This window comes from Mustela nivalis, assembly GCF_964662115.1.
Source record: "Mustela nivalis genome assembly, chromosome: 3".
Lineage (NCBI taxonomy): Eukaryota > Metazoa > Chordata > Mammalia > Carnivora > Mustelidae > Mustela > Mustela nivalis.
This window is the reverse complement of record NC_139022.1, coordinates 120,982,326-120,999,854: the sequence shown is the minus strand read 5'-3', so window position 1 is coordinate 120,999,854 and position 17,529 is coordinate 120,982,326. Positions and strand designations below refer to the sequence as shown.

At 53.2% G+C, this 17,529-nt stretch overlaps 3 protein-coding genes across 12 annotated transcripts in view; 2 read left to right on the top strand and 1 right to left on the bottom strand.

The window, feature by feature from the left end:
- RANBP17 (RAN binding protein 17) overlaps positions 1-5,170 on the top strand; it is a 314,483-nt gene extending 309,313 nt beyond the window's left edge. For all 8 annotated transcript variants that reach the window (XM_082726136.1, XM_082726135.1, XM_082726133.1 and 5 more), the window contains 3 exons: positions 764-862; positions 2,699-2,826; positions 4,758-5,170. In XM_082726136.1, the coding sequence (XP_082582262.1) occupies positions 764-862; positions 2,699-2,826; positions 4,758-4,854 (324 nt within the window). In that variant the 3' untranslated portion in view covers positions 4,855-5,170. The remainder of the gene's footprint in view (positions 1-763; positions 863-2,698; positions 2,827-4,757) is intronic.
- LOC309862360 (uncharacterized protein) lies at positions 853-14,363 on the bottom strand. Of its 3 annotated transcripts, XM_082726143.1 has the most exons (5): positions 13,824-14,363; positions 2,319-2,458; positions 1,529-1,613; positions 1,137-1,237; positions 853-936 (listed from the first exon to the last, which is right to left on the bottom strand). In XM_082726143.1, exons 1-3 carry the CDS (start codon positions 14,062-14,064, stop codon positions 1,575-1,577), a joined length of 420 nt encoding a protein of 139 aa, XP_082582269.1. In that variant the 5' UTR covers positions 14,065-14,363; the 3' UTR covers positions 853-936; positions 1,137-1,237; positions 1,529-1,574. The 3 variants fall into 3 exon arrangements, with proteins under 3 accessions (XP_082582269.1, XP_082582267.1, XP_082582268.1); XM_082726141.1 differs by having other exon boundaries at positions 1,529-2,458; XM_082726142.1 differs by having other exon boundaries at positions 869-2,458.
- An 86-nt stretch (positions 14,364-14,449) lies between these two features.
- On the top strand, positions 14,450-17,299 carry TLX3 (T cell leukemia homeobox 3). The gene is made up of 3 exons (XM_082726140.1): positions 14,450-15,059; positions 15,415-15,658; positions 16,585-17,299. The coding sequence occupies exons 1-3, from the start codon at positions 14,498-14,500 to the stop codon at positions 16,793-16,795; spliced, it is 1,017 nt and encodes a 338-aa protein (XP_082582266.1). The 5' UTR covers positions 14,450-14,497; the 3' UTR covers positions 16,796-17,299.
- The last annotated feature ends 230 nt before the right edge of the window (positions 17,300-17,529 follow it).

The following is a 17,529-nucleotide window of genomic DNA, read 5'->3' as shown; positions in this document are numbered from 1 at the left end:
TCCTTTTGCATGGCCTTCTGTCCCCAGAACACATGTACGGTGCTCTCCTTAACCCATACCTTCTCTATGGAATCTTCGCTGCCTTCTCAAAGACCCAGGAGCATCCCTCCCTCCACTGCTATCCCACTACCGTTGGCCCCGCCCGATTTCTAGCTATCTCTCTGCTCTGTGCTCTGCCCCAGGAAGCTTCTAGCTCCCCCAGGGCAGAGGTCACAGTAGATGCCTATTCTCTGACCTCCCTTAGGTGTATTGAGACTTTGAATTTAAGAGGATGCATTTGTATGTACATATAAAAGTGAAGTGAGTGAGTGAGCTAGTGAAAGAAGAACAGATGAGCCTGAGCCCGCAGGAAATGGGACCTTCTGAGGTCACGTGGAATGTGTCCCATTTCTCCCTCACTCTGAGAGATGTTGCCCCTCCATAACGTGACCTCTGGTGAAGTGAGAGGCAAGAAGTCGCCTCCTGGCGATTTGCATGGAGGAAAGTATACCAGGGTTGAGGGTCAGAGACTGACCCTCTTAGCTTTGTAACCTCTGACTTCTGCCCACCCAGAAGTTTCTCACTGAAGCTTTTGGTGGTAGAAGCTCTTCCTCTTGGCCAAGAGTTCCTCCATGCAGCAGTAGAGGCTTACAGGGTCAAAACTCTTTGTCCAAGAAGAGCCTTCATGGCTGTTGGCACGATATAGGGTAGAAGGTGAGCCCACGACAGACCTGGGGTTGGGGGGACCTCGGAACTAAGGTCATCATTTGACTCTGTCTTCTAGATGATGTCTGTCCTCATGAACACCATTGTCTTTGAAGACTGTCGGAACCAGTGGTCAGTATCCAGGCCTCTGCTGGGGCTCATCCTGCTCAACGAGAAGGTAAGTGTGATTGCAGGAATGTCCACAGGAGATGGTCCATGGGCGGGGAGGGAGAAACTGTACGCCAGGCCGAGCTGCGACAGGAAGAACAGAAGGAACAGCGGAGCTTGAGCTGGAACCTTGAGCACTCTGGGGCAAGGCCATAATCCCCCAGATGGTCCTTCCCCAGAGGCCTCAGCTCTTCTTCAGGTAAGTGAAGGCCTCAAGACCAGCTCTTCTGGAACCCAAAGCCGCCACACGCTGTAGTGTTTCAAGCTCCCCCTCATGTCCTTACCCCGTTTCCTATGGAATTCAAGCTGCAACTCTTTCTGCTCCCCACTGGCGTACATGGTCATCGTCCCTTCAGGGACTCACTGCGGAACCAGCACCCTCCACCTGAAAGCACAAGTCTCCAGCTCATACGTGCACTTCCCACCGTGGGCAGCCTCCTAGGCCCTCCAGCTTCTTCCTCCTGAACCACCCCCCGTCTCCCCAGCAGTCAGGAGGAACAGTGCATTACTGCTCGGGAGAATGAATTGTCTATACAATAAGATAGTACTGGGGAGAAAGACAGTGAGATTAGAGGCAGCCGCATACATTAAAATTCAAACTGAAATCCCAGCCTTGGAAGGAAACTAATAGAAGAAGAAAATATATCAAAAAGAGAAGAGCTGTCTCATCATTCACCTGTGCTGAAGTATCCAATTTTAGCCACATTCAATAGCACTGTCATTCATCTTCCCTCGGTGTTATTGTGATTTAAATCCAAGCTCTATAAAAGAGAGCAGTTCTTTTAAAATGATTGAGAGGGAATAAGGGCAAATTCAGTGTTTAGAAAAAGCTTATGACATCACAATATTATACTTTACTGATGGAGGCAATATTTCATGGTTTGGGATGAAAAACTAATAATTTTCTATTTGGTGTGAGTCACTGCATCATTATAAAAGGGAAAAATAAGTAGTTTTGTGCATTCCCAATCTTGTTCAGGAAGACATTGTGGTTTAAGTGTAATGCCTCTGATATATAGTATTTAAGTATTAGTCTGACTACATATTAATTATGTGTGTTTTTGATGTGGGCTGTTTTAATGTATGATGGAAATTAAATATCATGCTGTTTGGGCTGGGAAGGATAAACACATGACTGGCAAAATGTTGTCTTTGTGCGGAAATTAAGCCGTTTCCAATGATGAGGAGCTGTTTGTTGTGCAAGAGCTTGTGTGTGTAGAAGCCCGCAGACCCCAGCAGAGGGGAAGGGCGGTGCAGCTCTTCGTCACCGGGTGTGACAGGTGCATTTCTTAGGGCCAGAAGGCCCTTTCAGAAGGAAACAAGCCCTTCTAGCACCCGGCCTCAAGGGAGCAGACCCAGCCTCAGCCAGCGGACAGACACTTGGGACCAAGTCCGGGCTTGTGTGAGGAGTAAGTCACGAAAGCCAAAGACAATGACAAAACCTGATGGGGGACCCTGGGCCTTACCTCCAGCCACCCCAAGTCCTCCCTTGTTAGTCTTCTCTCCTGCCTCAGAGGAGAAGAGGCCCTTCCTCTTTCAGCCTTTCCGTGATGAGTGGAGATGAGAGTCAGGAAGACCTTCACGTGCTTGGTCCCCCACAGAGGGCCTAGATTGTTCCGTGATGGGAGAACAATTATCACAAGAGATCTTTATGAGAAGGGACAATACAGTTACACCTTGAAACGGAGCTATTGCTTTGGCTTAAAGTTCAAAGTGGACCTGGACCGAAACTCCTTTGAGAGTGAGGAGCGCTGAGCCGAGGGAGCAGGTCGAGACCCGCCCCCACAGCTCTCTCAGGGGCTCAGGTCTGGCATCCAAGCCCTGAGGCTATTCTTTCTCCCCACAGTATTTCAGTGAACTGAGGGCAAGTCTGATCAACAGCCAGCCTCTCCCCAAGCAGGAGGTCCTTGCCCAGTGCTTCAGGAACCTGATGGAAGGAGTAGAGCAGAACCTGTCAGTCAAGAACAGAGACAGGTAAGCCCTGCCCAGTAGGCTTAGCGTCTGTGGCTTGTGGAAAACAACTGGATCGTGCTGACACCAAGCACGCACTCAGGTGGCTTTTCTGTTACATCTTGTAAGCCTCGACTCGGCTTATTTCCATCCAATACATATTACTAGGTATTTGCTTTTTTTTTTTTTTTTTTTTTTTAGATTTTATTTATTTATTTGACAGAGAGCGCACACAGAAGCAGGGGGAACGGCAGACAGAGGGAGGGGGAGAAGCAGGCTCCCCACTGAGCGGAGAGCCCGATGTGGGACTCAATCCCAGAACCCTGGGATCATAACTTGAGCCAAAGGCAGACACTTAACCAACGGAGCCACCCATGTGTCCCTATTTGCTTTTGTTTTAAGCACCATGCTAGGCACTATATAGAGAAGCGGGGATTAGTAAAATGCAGCCTGTACCCTAATCTAGCAGAAGATAGGAAAAATAACTCATTGAAAAGGTCAAAAGAAGGAAAGCTCAGAACTGCTATGAAGGACAAGGAAAGCCTTCCCAGCGTTTGAACAAACACAGGCTTAGAGGTCAGCCGGACTCCACTTTAAATTTTATCCCTGCCCTCTATAGGCTGTGTGGCAGTGAGTAAGGCAGTCAGCTGCTCTGATACTCAGTGTGCTCGCCAACAGAATGGTTGTGATAGTGAAAGGACAGAATGTAGTAAAGCATGGCACCTAGGACATAGGAGCCATAGTAAACGTGAGTTCCCTCCTCTGCCCAACCTTTAAGAGTGGCTGGTTTTACAGTTGCCAATGAGATCTAAATGAAAGAAACCCAGACTTATCATCCGTTCATTTATTTAGAGCACAAAACTTTATTGGGCATGGACTGTGTGCCAGCATTGAGGATAACATTGGTGAAATACTTGTTCAAGGTTTTTGCCTTGCCTCCGTTAGAAGCTTCTAATGGAGGAAACAGACCATAATGAACAATGTAGGAAGAAAATGTTTTCGGGCCCTGGGAGGGATTGCCTGCACCATCTCTTGTAAAAGTGGTAACATTCAGATGCTTCCCCATTTGAAATGTGAGACATTAGTCATCCCAATAACCACAGTGACATGTGGCGGTCCCCAGCCTGGGCCCTGGCTGTACAAGGCCAAGTCGGATAGGCTCTGCAGACACACCCTTGACTGCTCATCCCATGCCATGATCCTCTGGCAGGCAGAAGAGACTGAATGAATGGGGACACCATAGGTGCCAGAAGGGGGGAGATTGCATCACTTGAGGCTTGGGAATTGGAGTATCCCCTCCTGAGCTGCTCTGTAAAATGATGCCAGACAGCCCTCCTGTTTAAGAGAATACAGATGCCTTCCACGTGCCATGCACTAGGGTGAGTACATACGGGCATTGTCTCAACTGAGTCAGTGAATTCTCACTTCCCACAACCCCTTGAGGTAGCTATTCCAGTTGAGCCCCAAGACAAGTGGCTAAGTATTCATCCAAGATCACCCCACTAAGAAGTGGTGAAGCCAGGATTCGAATCCAGGTAATCTAGCCTGGTTTTCTCATCTGCAAAGTGAGAATACGAATACTGACCTTTGGGAAGACTTGTGATGCCTAAATGGATTTGTGTGTAAACTCAACCCAGTGCTTGGCACAGAAACTTTGATTCATTTCTTTATATTCCTTACTGTCTGTGTGCAATTTGACTTTTAAAAGCAGTTTTTAAATAGTACACCCACAAAATGTGCCCCTCAAAATGGTCCAGGCACATCTGGTGGTAAAACCCTTGTTTTCTGGAAGGGAGAGGAAGGGTTGGTTGACGGCAGTGGAGGTGGTAGGAAGGAGCTCAGCCAGGATTGGGGCTCTCTCCAAGGTCCTGACCACCGCAGTGTCTTCATCATCCTCCCTGCTCACACCACCTCGGCCTACCCACTGCCCCCAGCCTTTCTTCCTTTTTCCGCAGGTTCACCCAGAACCTGTCCGTCTTCAGAAGAGACGTGGCAGAGGCCCTGCGGAGTGATGGCAGCAGTGAGCCATGCAGTCTGGACATGATGAGCTGACCGCCTCTCCCGGCCACATGCCGAGCAGCCTTTACCGAGAGACTCATGTGCATCTGGGTCCCAGGACAGTGATGTTGGCTAGCCCAGGAGAATCTATTTTTCAAAAGAAACAACAACAAAATCCCTCGCTTTTTATAAGTCTGGTCTAATTCTAAGAATTTATAATAGTGCACAATGTAAATTCAGTCTTTGAGAAAGCAAGAGATGGGTTTTCAGTCTTTCTATAAAATACCATTATCTTTGTTGTTATAATGCTCTAAAAGGGTGTAGAAACAATATTTAACCAAAGAACTTAATAAACCAGGTTTGAACCTAAGTCTGCACTAGTAAATGGTACTCTGTCATCAAGGTCGTGAATGTCTTAGAGCAGCCTTCAACGTGGATCCTGTATCAAGACAAATACCATTTGAACCCATTAAATTAGTAGTTTGTTGCGAGTCTGGAAGCAGCAGCGTTGGGGTCTCTGAGCTGTGGGCACTTAGAACGAGGCTGGGAGCCCGCCAGAGCCTCCCACAGGGCCACGCAAAGCCCTCTTGGCCTCAGCAGCATCTGATAAAGTTGAGAGACAGTAACACAATTAAATGACTTACAAACAACGTTTGCTTTTCACTGGCATAGATCTGAAGCGGTTTGGTCTAGAAGAATTAAGCCATACAATTACCGCCTGCAGAGCTATTCCTTCCGAGAGCGCTGGAGGCCGCCCCCACCCCAGCAAGAGGTGCTGGGCGGGGCTGGCACTCAGTCCTTCCGCCTCCATTTCACTTTTAAGACAAGCTGCAGGTGCCCAATTATAATATATATTCACCGCAGCCCTGGGCCACCAAAACAGAGCTAGGTGCTAAAGTTCAGATTTTCAGAGCATGAAGAACAGCTGATTTCTGCCCCTCCACAAAAACCCTTGACTACCCTGGGGATTGTGACTTAACTCAAACCCGGGACATGAAGGAGGCCCTTCCAGTTTGTGGTAGACTGTAACTAGGCTATTAATTTGAGATTGCCACTGTCATCTGGCTTTTGTATCTCACTGCTCTGTCCTCGTGGTTCAGGCTCGTAGCAAATATTGTGCCCTTTATTGCTAATGAGACATGAAAGGTTGGCCTTCCTGGTGAAGAAGAAGTAAATCCACAGGCCCCTGTTATAATCATGTTTCCTGGACTAGTGTTTCTTGAAACCTTTCTTGATAGTTGAGTTTAGCAACAGGCATGTCACATCAAAGCAAAGTCACCCAAGTTGATCTCAAAATGTTTCTCTTCTATATGTGAGGCCAGGAAATCAGGGAAAGGTGTGCTACAAAGAGGGTTGCTTCTGGTATTCCATGGAAACACAAGCCGTGGCCTTACGCTATACTTCATTAGCAGTGGGAAATGTAATTTTCCTTGAGAAGGCACACTTTAAACTTTATAAAACATCCCACTCTTGGAAGAAGTCTGACTTGAGAATTTGTTTCTCAGGGGCTTATTACTACATCCTCATCCCACAAAATTGGGATTCCTAGAGGGCCTCCCCCATTCTGACACTTCATTCCAAAAGCACCACCCCATCTACATTGAAATGCTCTCAAGAAAATAACAGTGTGCCCTTGCTTTTCTTTGCCATGCCACCAAAGGTCACCTGGTGGTTTCACAGGGAAGCCAGGGAAGGTTCCGTCAACCTTGGCCTTGGAGAGCTGCTCCCAGAGGAGGACTTATCAGGCCTGCCCCCACCGCCGATGGCAGCCTGTTCGTTGTTGTGGAGCAGGGGTTCCAGGGGTACTGTGAGGCCTCACACAGGCTGACAGCAGACACAGCACACACTTCACAGAGAATCTACCATGCCCTTTGGTCCTCACAAGAGCCCTATGAAGGGAGACAGCATTACTCCCAACCTTCAGGGGAGGCCACGAAGGCCCAAAGGTGGTACATAGCTTGCCCAGACCACACAGGTGAGAGCTGAACCCATGTCTTTCTCACCTCAGAGCAAGTCCTGGTTTCTCCAGAGAAGACCTGTATTTCAGAACGGTGAGTTGAAACCAGTTCATATTCATATCTTCTTCCATTTGTTTTTCTGAACCCTGCTGCTATGGAACAAATTACCCCAAAACGTAGTGGCTTAGAACAACACTGATTATCTCCCAGTCTCTGAGGGCTGGAAATCTGTAGCTGGGTCGCCTGCTTAAGGGTCTCTCCCAGACTGTCATCAGTATTGTTGGCCAGGCCTCAGCTGGGGAAGGACTTGTTCCCATGCTCACTCAAAGCTTGGAGTCAGCTCCTCATGGACTGGCGGTCTGAAAGCCTCAGTGCCTTGCCGAATGACATCTTGCTTCGTCAGAGCAAGCAAAATAGAGAAGAGACAGTGCTACCGTCTGGAAGTCCAGCCTCTCAGCTAATCTCAAAGGTGACACCCCCTCACTTCTGCTGTATTCCACTAAAATAACCACTAGGACCAGCTCATACCCAAGGGGAGGGGTTACACAAGGGCATGAACACTAGGTCGCAGCGATCTTCAGAAGCCATTTTCAAAGATTCCTGCCACAGCTCTCTTATCTGGTCTGTGCTGGAGAGGTTGAGTTTGGCTTCAAGTTTCTTCCTAGAAACCTGGACAGGAATCCTGATTTTCTTGGGAGGGCTAAGTTCCATCCTGTGTCCTAAAGACAAAAAGGGGGTGGGGAAGCTGGGCCCTTTCAGGAGCACAGATACTGCGAGTTTGGCCCCCAGTAGAAACCCTATGGGAACTCAGCTCTGCGCCCCCACCTGCAGCCTGCAGCGGGAAGGGAGAGTGAGGACTCCTGGACAGAAAGTTCTCCAGAGAGACACCAGAGTCATAGAATTTACACAAAAGAGAACGAGGTGGGTTTGTGGGTTTGTTACCTACCAGAATGAGAGCACAAGCGTATGTAACACGTTCAGCAACAAGAGGAAATAAACCATGTGGACAGTTCTTGGGGGCTAGAGGGAAGGGGAGGCAGGAGGTGTAAGCTGGGGCGGGGTGGGGCACCTGGTCCTCCGCACACCTGCCTCGTTCCTCCAAGGGAGAGGGAGGCTCTGCTAGCAAACTGCTCCGGCTGATTCTCCAGCAAGAAACAGCGTGAAGGTGTTTGGACTTTGCTCAATGTTCGCCCTCCACACTGACTTAAGACCCTGACCCTGAGAAAGCTGTATCCTGCTTGTGTTCTAGATGTTTCCATTTTTCTAGGCTTTCCATTCAGGCTTCTCTTTGGGAGGAGAGGGAGGAGGATGGGTGAGAGATGAGGAAGCGGGAGGTCCCTCCTCCATGTGATGATTCCAACTGCCCAGGAAAGCCGTCTCGGCCCCCAGACCGTGCCAAGCTGGAAGTGCTTTTGGGTTATGGTACTGGAGGTCTCTTTCAGCAAAACAGGCCTGGCATACAGCCACCAACTGAGACCCTTGACAATTAGTTACCTACCAACAGAGAGTCGAGCATGAAAACAAAGAATAGAATAGTCTGGATGAGAGAAATTGGCGGGAGTGAAAAATCTGGCATATGGGAACCCTATCTAGACGGAGGCCAGTCCAGCGTTGGGGGGCGGTAGCACCTGGGAGAACTCAGCTCCTTACAGTGAGGAGGGAAAGAGCACCTGGAGAGGAGAGCAAGGTGAGTAGAAAGGGAGAAAGTAACAGTTTCAAGGCGAAAATTAAAAAATTACAGTCACTATCATTTATTGAGCACCCCCTGAGCACTGCAAACTGCAATCTCATTTAAATTTAATGTTTCCCAATCAGAATGTCAAGTAAGTAGTAGTATCCCCATTTTAGAGATGAGAACACCGAGACTGAAAGACTAACCCAAGGCCATGGAGCCTGATTCAGAATCAGGTCAGCCAGGCTCCAAAACTCCTGTTTCTTTTCCTCTCTCAACCCTGAAACTGGGTACTTCACCTTGGGGCTCCAGGGACAGTGGGTGGGGAGGTGGATCCGGGGACCCTCTGCGACCCCAGTGAAGCTGGACACTCTCAGAGAAAGGCCAGTCCCACACCCGGGCTCCTTGAGTGCTGTGTCTATGGGTTCTGCCACCGATTCATCCTCCTCCCTGAACTTCATAAAATCGTTCTTGAGACTTTTTAATGTTTTATTGAGGTGCAAGTTTACGATGACAGCAAACCTTTCAAACTACAGCAAGAGTAACCTGCCTCCTTGGCATATTAAAAAATAATGGTAGTGTCGGTTTTTACGTCCCATAGTTTGGATTGCTGATAAGAGCGCTTCCTTGACAAGATTCTTTTTGAGGTTTACAGAAAGCGTAATAAAATATGTAAGTTACATTTCCACAAACAAAAGCTATAACATAAGTTATTTATAAGCGTGAGATACAAACAGTATCACGATAAATAAACCATATAGGGTACTTGCAACATCCATCCTAATGTAATTTGCCCAACCAAAGTGTGGAGACGAAGTCAAATTTAGTAGAGAAATCTGTCAGGAAGAGAGGAAAGTTGTAGAAGCCGAAATGGAGAAAATGGCTGCTGGGTGGTGGAGGGAAAGAGCAGGGCACGAGGTCAGGGGTGGGGCTACCTCAGAAGAACCCCCCCACGACCACCACGGGGCCGCCCTCAGTGCCCGTGTCGCCACCCCTTCACCTGAGGGCACACGCAGTCATCTGCAGTGTCCCGACTCACATGCCCTTCCACAGCCTCCAGCAGCCCCTCTCCCTTCCTGTCTCTTGCACCCTCTGTCCTAAGTCTGGCCCCACAACCAGGGTCTCCATCTGACTGCCAGCCGCCCTGCCAGGCCAGGCCCTCCTCAAGACTAGGGCCCGGGTTGGACTCAGCACCAAGATCCTGGAAGTCATTCATTTCTCCACCACAGATAAAGCCAAGAATGAGACAAAATTCTCTGCCTTCAGAAAGCTGCTGAGCAGGGTGAATAGAGGGGTTCCAGGCAATGGGGGCAGTGATGAAAATAGAAATGGGGAGTGAAGGGGTAGGGGTCTGCTTTGGAGGGTGCCGGACCCCCCACACGGAAGCACTTGGATCCTTTTCCTCTCCCCTTGTCTGACCTTGCTGTGTGCTCTTCGGTTTAGTACTGCAAACTCTCATGATGATCCTCCGTGGCCCCAGCCCCAAGACACGGAATCAAATGCCGTCAACACTGTTCCGTCCTGAAGGAACTCTCAGGCCAGTGGGGGAGAGGGGAGGACAGAAGTGAGCCCACCATGGCCGGCTCTCACCCCTGCTCCTGAGCTCCACCAACCCCCCCGCCCCCCCCCCCCGCTCCTCCACTGATTTCTCCTCCACACTCAGTCCCGGGCCTTGGACCCTTACTACCAGCTCCCAGAGTAGAAACGGGAATATAGGGTAAAGGGAAAAGCATGGGCTCTGGAGTCAAGATAGTCCTGGGTTCAGATCCCAGCTCCAGCCTTCCCAGCTGCATGCCCTGGGCAAAAGACCTCACTTCCCCAAGCCAACTGTACTTTGAGTCTCACGACCCGTGCTGGTGGGGTGGGGCCGGGGGTGGGGGGGACACAAATTGCACACAGCACCAGGCAGCCTCTGCCTTCCTCCAGCTGGCAGAGTCTTGGGCCCTGGAGGACCTCCTCAGGAAGGTTCTTCGTGGGGAGGCAGCGATGAAGAGCTTAAACTGCCTTACTCCCACTATCAGATGGGGAAATTGAGGCTCAGAGTTGGGACATGGTCCAGAGATGTGCATTTAAGTGCTCAGGACATCGGTGTTGAATAAGTGGCTGAATGAATGACTACATTTGGGCAGACATCTTTAGAGCCTTCCATCCTGAGAACTGCAGGTGCCCCTACAGACTTCCAGCTATGGTGTGCAACCCAAGAATGGAAGGTGGGCAGCCTGTGACATGGTGCATGTGCCAAATTATGTGTTTGTGTCTTTGTCTATGGAAATAGTCCACAGTATTTTCATCGATCTTTCCAATAGGATTGTGGACCCAAATAGGTTGAAGAGCCCCGATTCGATCTTTACCCCATTTCATAGGTAGGGAAATCGAGTCCAATTCACACAAGAGGTTGATGGCAGAGTGAGACCAAACGAAGCTGGCCTCCCACACATGGGCAGTCGGGAATTCCAACATCCTGTCTCCCAGCCCTGCAGGCCCCTACCCTCCTCTGTGTCTCCCAGCAGGGCTTCCAGCAGCTTTTCCCTTCCTCCCAGCTTCTCCATGGGGAAAAACAGACAATGCGCTGCATTCTGGAAGTCTTTGTGGCCCCCCAAGACCCTGGATCTTAGAATTGTCACTTTCTGATTTCCCCTCTGGTGCGTGTGCATGTGTATCTGGCACCGTTCCGTTGGTAGCAGGCAAGAAGGGACAGCAAAAAATTACAATCTCAGGAACACCAAATGCGCATCAAAGTGCAAGTGGGCAAAAACTGCTTAGAGGTAAATGTGTGACCTTAAATATCTTTATAAAAAAAAAAAACAAGAAATCTTGATAAAAATTAACTATATTTTCACCCCCACAAATGAAGAGGAAAATAATTAATAAAAATAAAACATTCCTCAAAGAGATGGCATAAAAAAAGAAGGAAATAGAAGACTTCTCTTGAAGATCCGTAGAATAGACAAACCTTTGGTAAATACGATAAGAAAGGCACAGCTCAGTGACACGGGGAATAAAGAGCAGAGGACATTAGCTCGGATTCACAGGAGAGTTTAGGAGAGTATCTCCCCACAACGCTGTAACAATGAATTGGAAAATTTGGATGAAACGGACACTCTTCTGGGCACTGGCTGCCAAATGTGAGCGATCATCAGAATCACCTGGAGGGCTTGTGAAAGCAGATTGCCTAGCCCTACCCTGGAGTTTCGGATTCAGTAAGTCTGGGCTAGGGTCCAAGAATTTGCATTTCTAACAAATTCCCAGGTGCTGCTGCTGCTGGTCCAGGCATAAACTTTGAGAACCCCCAGGACTACTATCTGCCCCCCAATCACTCCCTTTCCTGGGCTAACAGCTCCACTCTCTCTGGGCTGGAAAAGAGGGGGGTTGTGATCCATGTGGCCCAAAGCGCCTACTGCTGGAAGACAGTAAAACCAGGCATCTCAGAAAGCTGGGACTCAGGCGATGAGGCCGGTGAGACCAAGCTCTGTCCCATCCATGTCTGGCACTGCTGGGTGCTTTCACCTGGTCGGGCTCACTTAATCCCATGACGTTGGTGCTGTTGCTTTACAGGATTAGGAATTGAGGCACAAAAAGGATGAGTGATTCCCCAAGGGCACAACTGGTAAACAGAGGTTGGAATCTGATCCTTACACACTGGACCACTCACTGTGGTACCCAGGAGAAGGGCTGGCTACATCACCCACTTCTCTCTAATTCCAAGCCCACACAGCTGTGTGGGGTGCACCTTGTTAGCCTAATTTAGCAAAGCCCTGAAGTGGGGAGGACAGGCCTAGAAGCCGGGGCTTGGGAAGCTAGAAGGGAAGTAGAGCTGGAGAGGTGCCTACCTAGCCCTGGAGGAGGGGGGGCTGTGAGCTGTGAACTCGCTGACCTAAAGTTCCCTCATCAGGTAAAAAATGGGATCAATAACCATGTTTCCTCACAGGGTTGTTGTGAGGAGTAAGGACACGCTCAGCCCTCTGCCTGGCACAAGCTACGATCTCAACCTACTGAGGCCTTACTGTTGTCGTTAAAGTTGTTATTATATAATTCGGTTTCTCACAGGCATGTCCACAAACCTTATCTCATTTATTTCTCACAGCCACCCTGGGGGGAGCTATTACCCTTCCTGTTTTACAAATAAGGAAAATGAGGCTCCAGGAGAAGCAAGGAGGGACCAAACAGCCCCAAACCACCAGTGGCAGAGCCGGAATTAGAAAGCAACCCCCCCCAGCCCCGCAGGGAGCAATGACGTCTGCTCCCTTTAAAGGTCTTTGGATCCCCAAAAGAGCAGAGAAGGGCTAACCCCCCCACCCCAGCGGGCTGTGGGCACCCTCTCTCCTTACCCCTCACTCTCCAGTAGCCTCATCCCCCCCCCCCAACCAGCAAAAGCTAGAGACTTGCCCAAGGTCACACAGCAGGGCAGTGACTGACTCCGAATGAAGGCCTTAAGATTTCAAGTCCTGAGGCCTCTAGGTCACCGGGGGCAGATTATTAGGAAGAACCCCCAACATCCTGCCTCTTGCCCTTCTGGGTCCTGTGGGACTGATCCCACTGATAGACAAATACACGTTTCTCTTCAAGATACTGAGACACTGCAAATAACATAAAACAGCAAACAAATAAACAAGACTCATCAGAATAATAGATCAACCATCCCGTGGGTGGGAGGGCTGCACTCGCTCAGTGCCTACTATGTGCCAGGCCCGAAGCCCTGCCTTCTCTCAGTATCTCATTCAAGGCATAGGACAATCCCGCAATGCACGCATTGCCCATTTCATGAACAAGAAAACCAAAGCCTAAAGATTGGAAGTCACTTGCTCAAGGTCACTGAGCTAGAAAGTGAACGACCCGAATGTGAACGCTCAGTTCTGGCCAGCCTTATTTCCGAGCTCTCACCACGTCCGCAAGACGGGGTGAGAGTGAGAGGGCCTGGCCAGGGATGCAGCAGTTTGCACCTAATGATTTCAGAATTCGAGGGTAGACAACGATTCTGTAAGTGGCCTCCAGGGGAGACAGCAGAGGCTGGCGCTGGGGATGGCCGCCGGCCGTGAGGTCCTGTCCTGTCCTGCCCACGATGCCCCTCGCCGGCCTCAACCGTCCCCGCGGGCATGAACGGAGCAGGGAGGGAGTAGTCCAACGCCAGGCTGGCCTGCCGCAGGAAGGACTCGCTGCTCCCGTTACCCAAAGAAATCCGGCTATTTGCTCCAAAGACGACCAGCCCCCGCGCCTCGCCACTCGGGCATCCCAGGACCCCACATCTGCAGTCCATGGGCGGGTTCCCACACGCGACTACAGACCCCGTCCAATCTGCAACGAATTTCGAGGGGCTGAATCCCCGCTCCCCACCGGGTGACCCTGGGTCCCTAGACCAGCCGGGCCGGGCACGCGTGGGCACCTGTGAATCACACCTCGGTCCGCCTGGCGAGTGCCAGGGAATGTCTCCAAAGTGGCCCGGGCGGGGGTGAATTCTCCCCACGCGGGTCGGTGTCCTCGCGAGCGCGGAGCGTGCTGCGGTGCTCCCCTCACCCCGCGCGCTGGGAACGCGGAGCTTGCGCCAGGAGGTGCGCTCCTTTCGTTGCTCCCGTGGCGGTGGGGTGTCCAAGACGCTTCCGCGGATTCCACAGGGTCGCTCCGGGCTTGCAACTCCATTGTAATTGAAATAATTCACATGGTTTGGTTTTTACCCAAATGAAAAAATTTGGAAGAAAACGGAACCCCCCTCAGCAAACGGCAATCTCAGCAGCAGAGCGCCCTAACCCGCCCCGCGCTGCGGCCGGGAAGCGGCCCCGGCCGGCAGGAGCGGGGAGCGTCTGCTAATTGCAGCTTCGTTAGATTTCGGGTTTGGGAGGCTGCGGTTCGGGCGCTAATATCCGCCGCCCATTATCCCAGCTAATAAATTTGACCTATTGTTCGTTTGTTAAAATGATGTCACCTTGGAACAGTCCCTAAGCTCCTATTTCCATGAATTAGGCCTTTATTGAAAGCCGGGAGCCAATGGGAGGAGAGAGGCTTGTTGATCGCAGCCAATGGCTGCGGCGGGAGAGGAATTAGCAGCGGAAACTCCAGGTTCGGTTCAAGAAAGATGACACAGAGCCTGTCGGGCCCGCGCACTCTTGGCAAAGTTTCAGTGCAACGAGAGGCGCCGGGCGCTCCATGGCCGCGCCGTAACAGGGACCCAGCCGCCTCCCCGCCCAGCCCAGCCCAGCCCTTCCGCCCGCCCAGGATGGAGGCGCCCGCCAGCGCGCAGACCCCGCACCCGCACGAGCCCATCAGCTTCGGCATCGACCAGATCCTCAACAGCCCGGACCAGGACAGCGCACCAGCCCCGCGGGGCCCCGACGGCGCCAGCTACCTGGGAGGGCCCCCCGGGGGCCGTCCGGGCGCCACGTACCCGTCTCTACCCGCCTCCTTTGCCGGCCTCGGCGCGCCCTTCGAGGACCCGGGATCTTACAGTGTCAACCTGAGCCTGGCGCCCGCCGGCGTGATCCGAGTGCCAGCGCACAGGCCGCTGCCCGGGGCCGTGCCACCGCCTCTGCCTAGCGCGCTGCCCGCCATGCCCTCCGTGCCCACGGTCTCCAGCCTGGGCGGCCTCAATTTCCCCTGGATGGAGAGCAGCCGCCGCTTCGTGAAAGACCGCTTCACAGGTGAGCAGGGCCAACCAACAGGCACCGGGCCTCGGCCCTCCCGGGGCCAGAGGCGCCGCGCCCTAGGTGCTCCACTCTGGGAAACGGTTCTGGAGGCCCAGGCGCGGCGGAGGCCTCAGCGCTTGGCGCGCCGGGCAACCACAGGGGGGAGGAAAATCAGGGAGTTTCGGGGAAATAAGCCTACGCCCAGGGGCAGAGGAGAGTGTCTCCCGCCGGGCTTGGTGCTGCTGGGGACGCGGGGGACCAAGGAAATAACGGAGCACTCTGTGCTTCACCGGGCGACACGGGGTCCGCATGGGGCCTGAAGGGCAGTGGAGCCGGGCTGGGCTTCAGGGGCCCTCGTGTGTCTCCGCAGCGGCGGCGGCGCTCACGCCCTTCACCGTGACCCGGCGCATCGGCCACCCCTACCAGAACAGGACGCCGCCCAAGCGTAAGAAGCCGCGCACGTCCTTTTCTCGCGTGCAGATCTGCGAGCTGGAAAAGCGTTTCCACCGCCAGAAGTACCTGGCCTCGGCCGAGAGGGCGGCGCTCGCCAAGTCCCTCAAAATGACGGACGCGCAGGTCAAGACCTGGTTTCAAAACCGGAGGACCAAGTGGCGGTGAGAGGCCCGGCCGCTTGCACCCGCTCTTCGCCCGCCCCGCGCCTCAGCCTCGCGCTCCCCTCATTCTGTGCTCCCCGCTAACCGCCCTCCCAGGGCTGCGCTTCCCCACTCCTTCCCAAATTTTATCTCCCTTCTCTCCTTCCCGCCGGCCTGTGTTTCTTTCCCTTCTCTCCCGCTCCTCGGCTTCTCCATTCTCAGCCGTGTCGCTCTCGTGCGCCTCTCCAACTCACCGTGTTTTCTTCCGACTCTGCGCCCTCTCGGTTTCCTCTCGCTTGCACCTCCACCAACATCCGCCCCACCCCACCCCGGGCTCTCTCGCATTCCCCTAATCCTTCCCGCTTGCCTTCTCGGATATCCGACAGTCGGCGCGGGCTCCATATTGCCCCTTAGGCTCCCCATTCTGACTCCAGCCCCGTTTTTATCCGATCCCTATTTCCATCCAACCCGTGAACGGCGAAGCGATAGTGTTTTGGAAGAGAGGTTCAGGAAGGGCCTGGGAGAACTGGGTGAAGCTGACCCGGCCTAGGGACACAGCGCGGGCAGCTGCAGAGCAGCCCTCCCACCCGCGGACCCTAGCGACCTGACTGTCCGCAGGGCCGAGTCAGTTAGACGCACGCCATGTCCCTGTTACCCCGCAAAAGAAACATCTTTGTTGTTGGCGAGGCCACAATACCCGGACGTGCAGGTGGGCGGCGGGCTGAGTCCCCTCCCGGCGACCACCCGACACAAAACAAAAACAAACGATGCCAACCCACTCCCCGGACGCGCGGGCCTCGGGCGCACAGCGCCAGCAGAGGTACAGACGGGTCCTGCGCCTCGAGGCTCCCGGCTGACCTCCGCTCCCGGGAGGGCTGGGGGCCCCGCCGGCGGCCCCGCATTGCCGGGTGCATGACGGTGCTGTCCCTCTCCCTCCCTCGGTGCAGGCGGCAGACGGCGGAGGAGCGGGAGGCGGAGCGGCAGCAGGCGAGCCGGCTCATGCTGCAGCTGCAACACGACGCCTTCCAAAAGAGCCTCAACGATTCCATCCAGCCCGACCCTCTCTGTCTGCACAACTCGTCGCTCTTTGCTCTGCAGAATCTGCAGCCCTGGGAGGAGGACAGCTCCAAGGTCCCCGCCGTCACCTCTCTGGTGTGAGCCACCAGCGCTCACAGTCTTCAAGGATCGCCGCCCTTACCCGGCGGGGTGCCCCGGGCCCCCAGCCGGGCTGGGGTGGGGGGGCCCGAGGCCGAGAGGTACTGGGGCCTCCAAGCTCGACTAGGCCCCGGGGCGCGGCCGCATCTCCGCCTGCCGCAGAGGGGGCTGGGCCCGGGCTCCGCGCGGCTGCACAATCCGAGCCCCCGCCCCGCGCCCAGTCCCGCCCCAGGCCCGGGCCTGACAAAGAAAGCGCCTTACGTTTCTCCGCCCCTCGCCCGCACCCCCCGGGCCGGGCGCCTGTATTATACTTTGTACTTTTGCCCAAACGTGTAAATAATAAAAGTTTTGGCTTTTTTCTTTAGAAACCGGCCACCTGCTTCCCCCGCGGGGGCCGCTGGAGGAGGGGCGGCCGACCAGGTGGCTGGGGGGAGCGCCAGGGCTGGGGCACCCTGCGTTTAGGCTGGGTCCACTCCTCTCCTTTTCCGTTCCTTTTATTTAAGTCGTTTTATTTAATAAAAAAGTTAGCTATTTCACTTAACGCCGCTTTTATTTCGTTTTCGTTCCAATAATGCTCGGCGAACCCGACCCTGCGCCCCACCCCATCTGCGGCAGAGGCCAAGCCGCGGTGTGCGGGGGCGCGTCCATCTCTCCAAGCTTCGTCGGTTTTCAGCTCAGCTCCAACTGCGGCCCGGGGCCCCGGGGAGGATCCGCGGTGCAGGTCAGTTCGTGCCAGC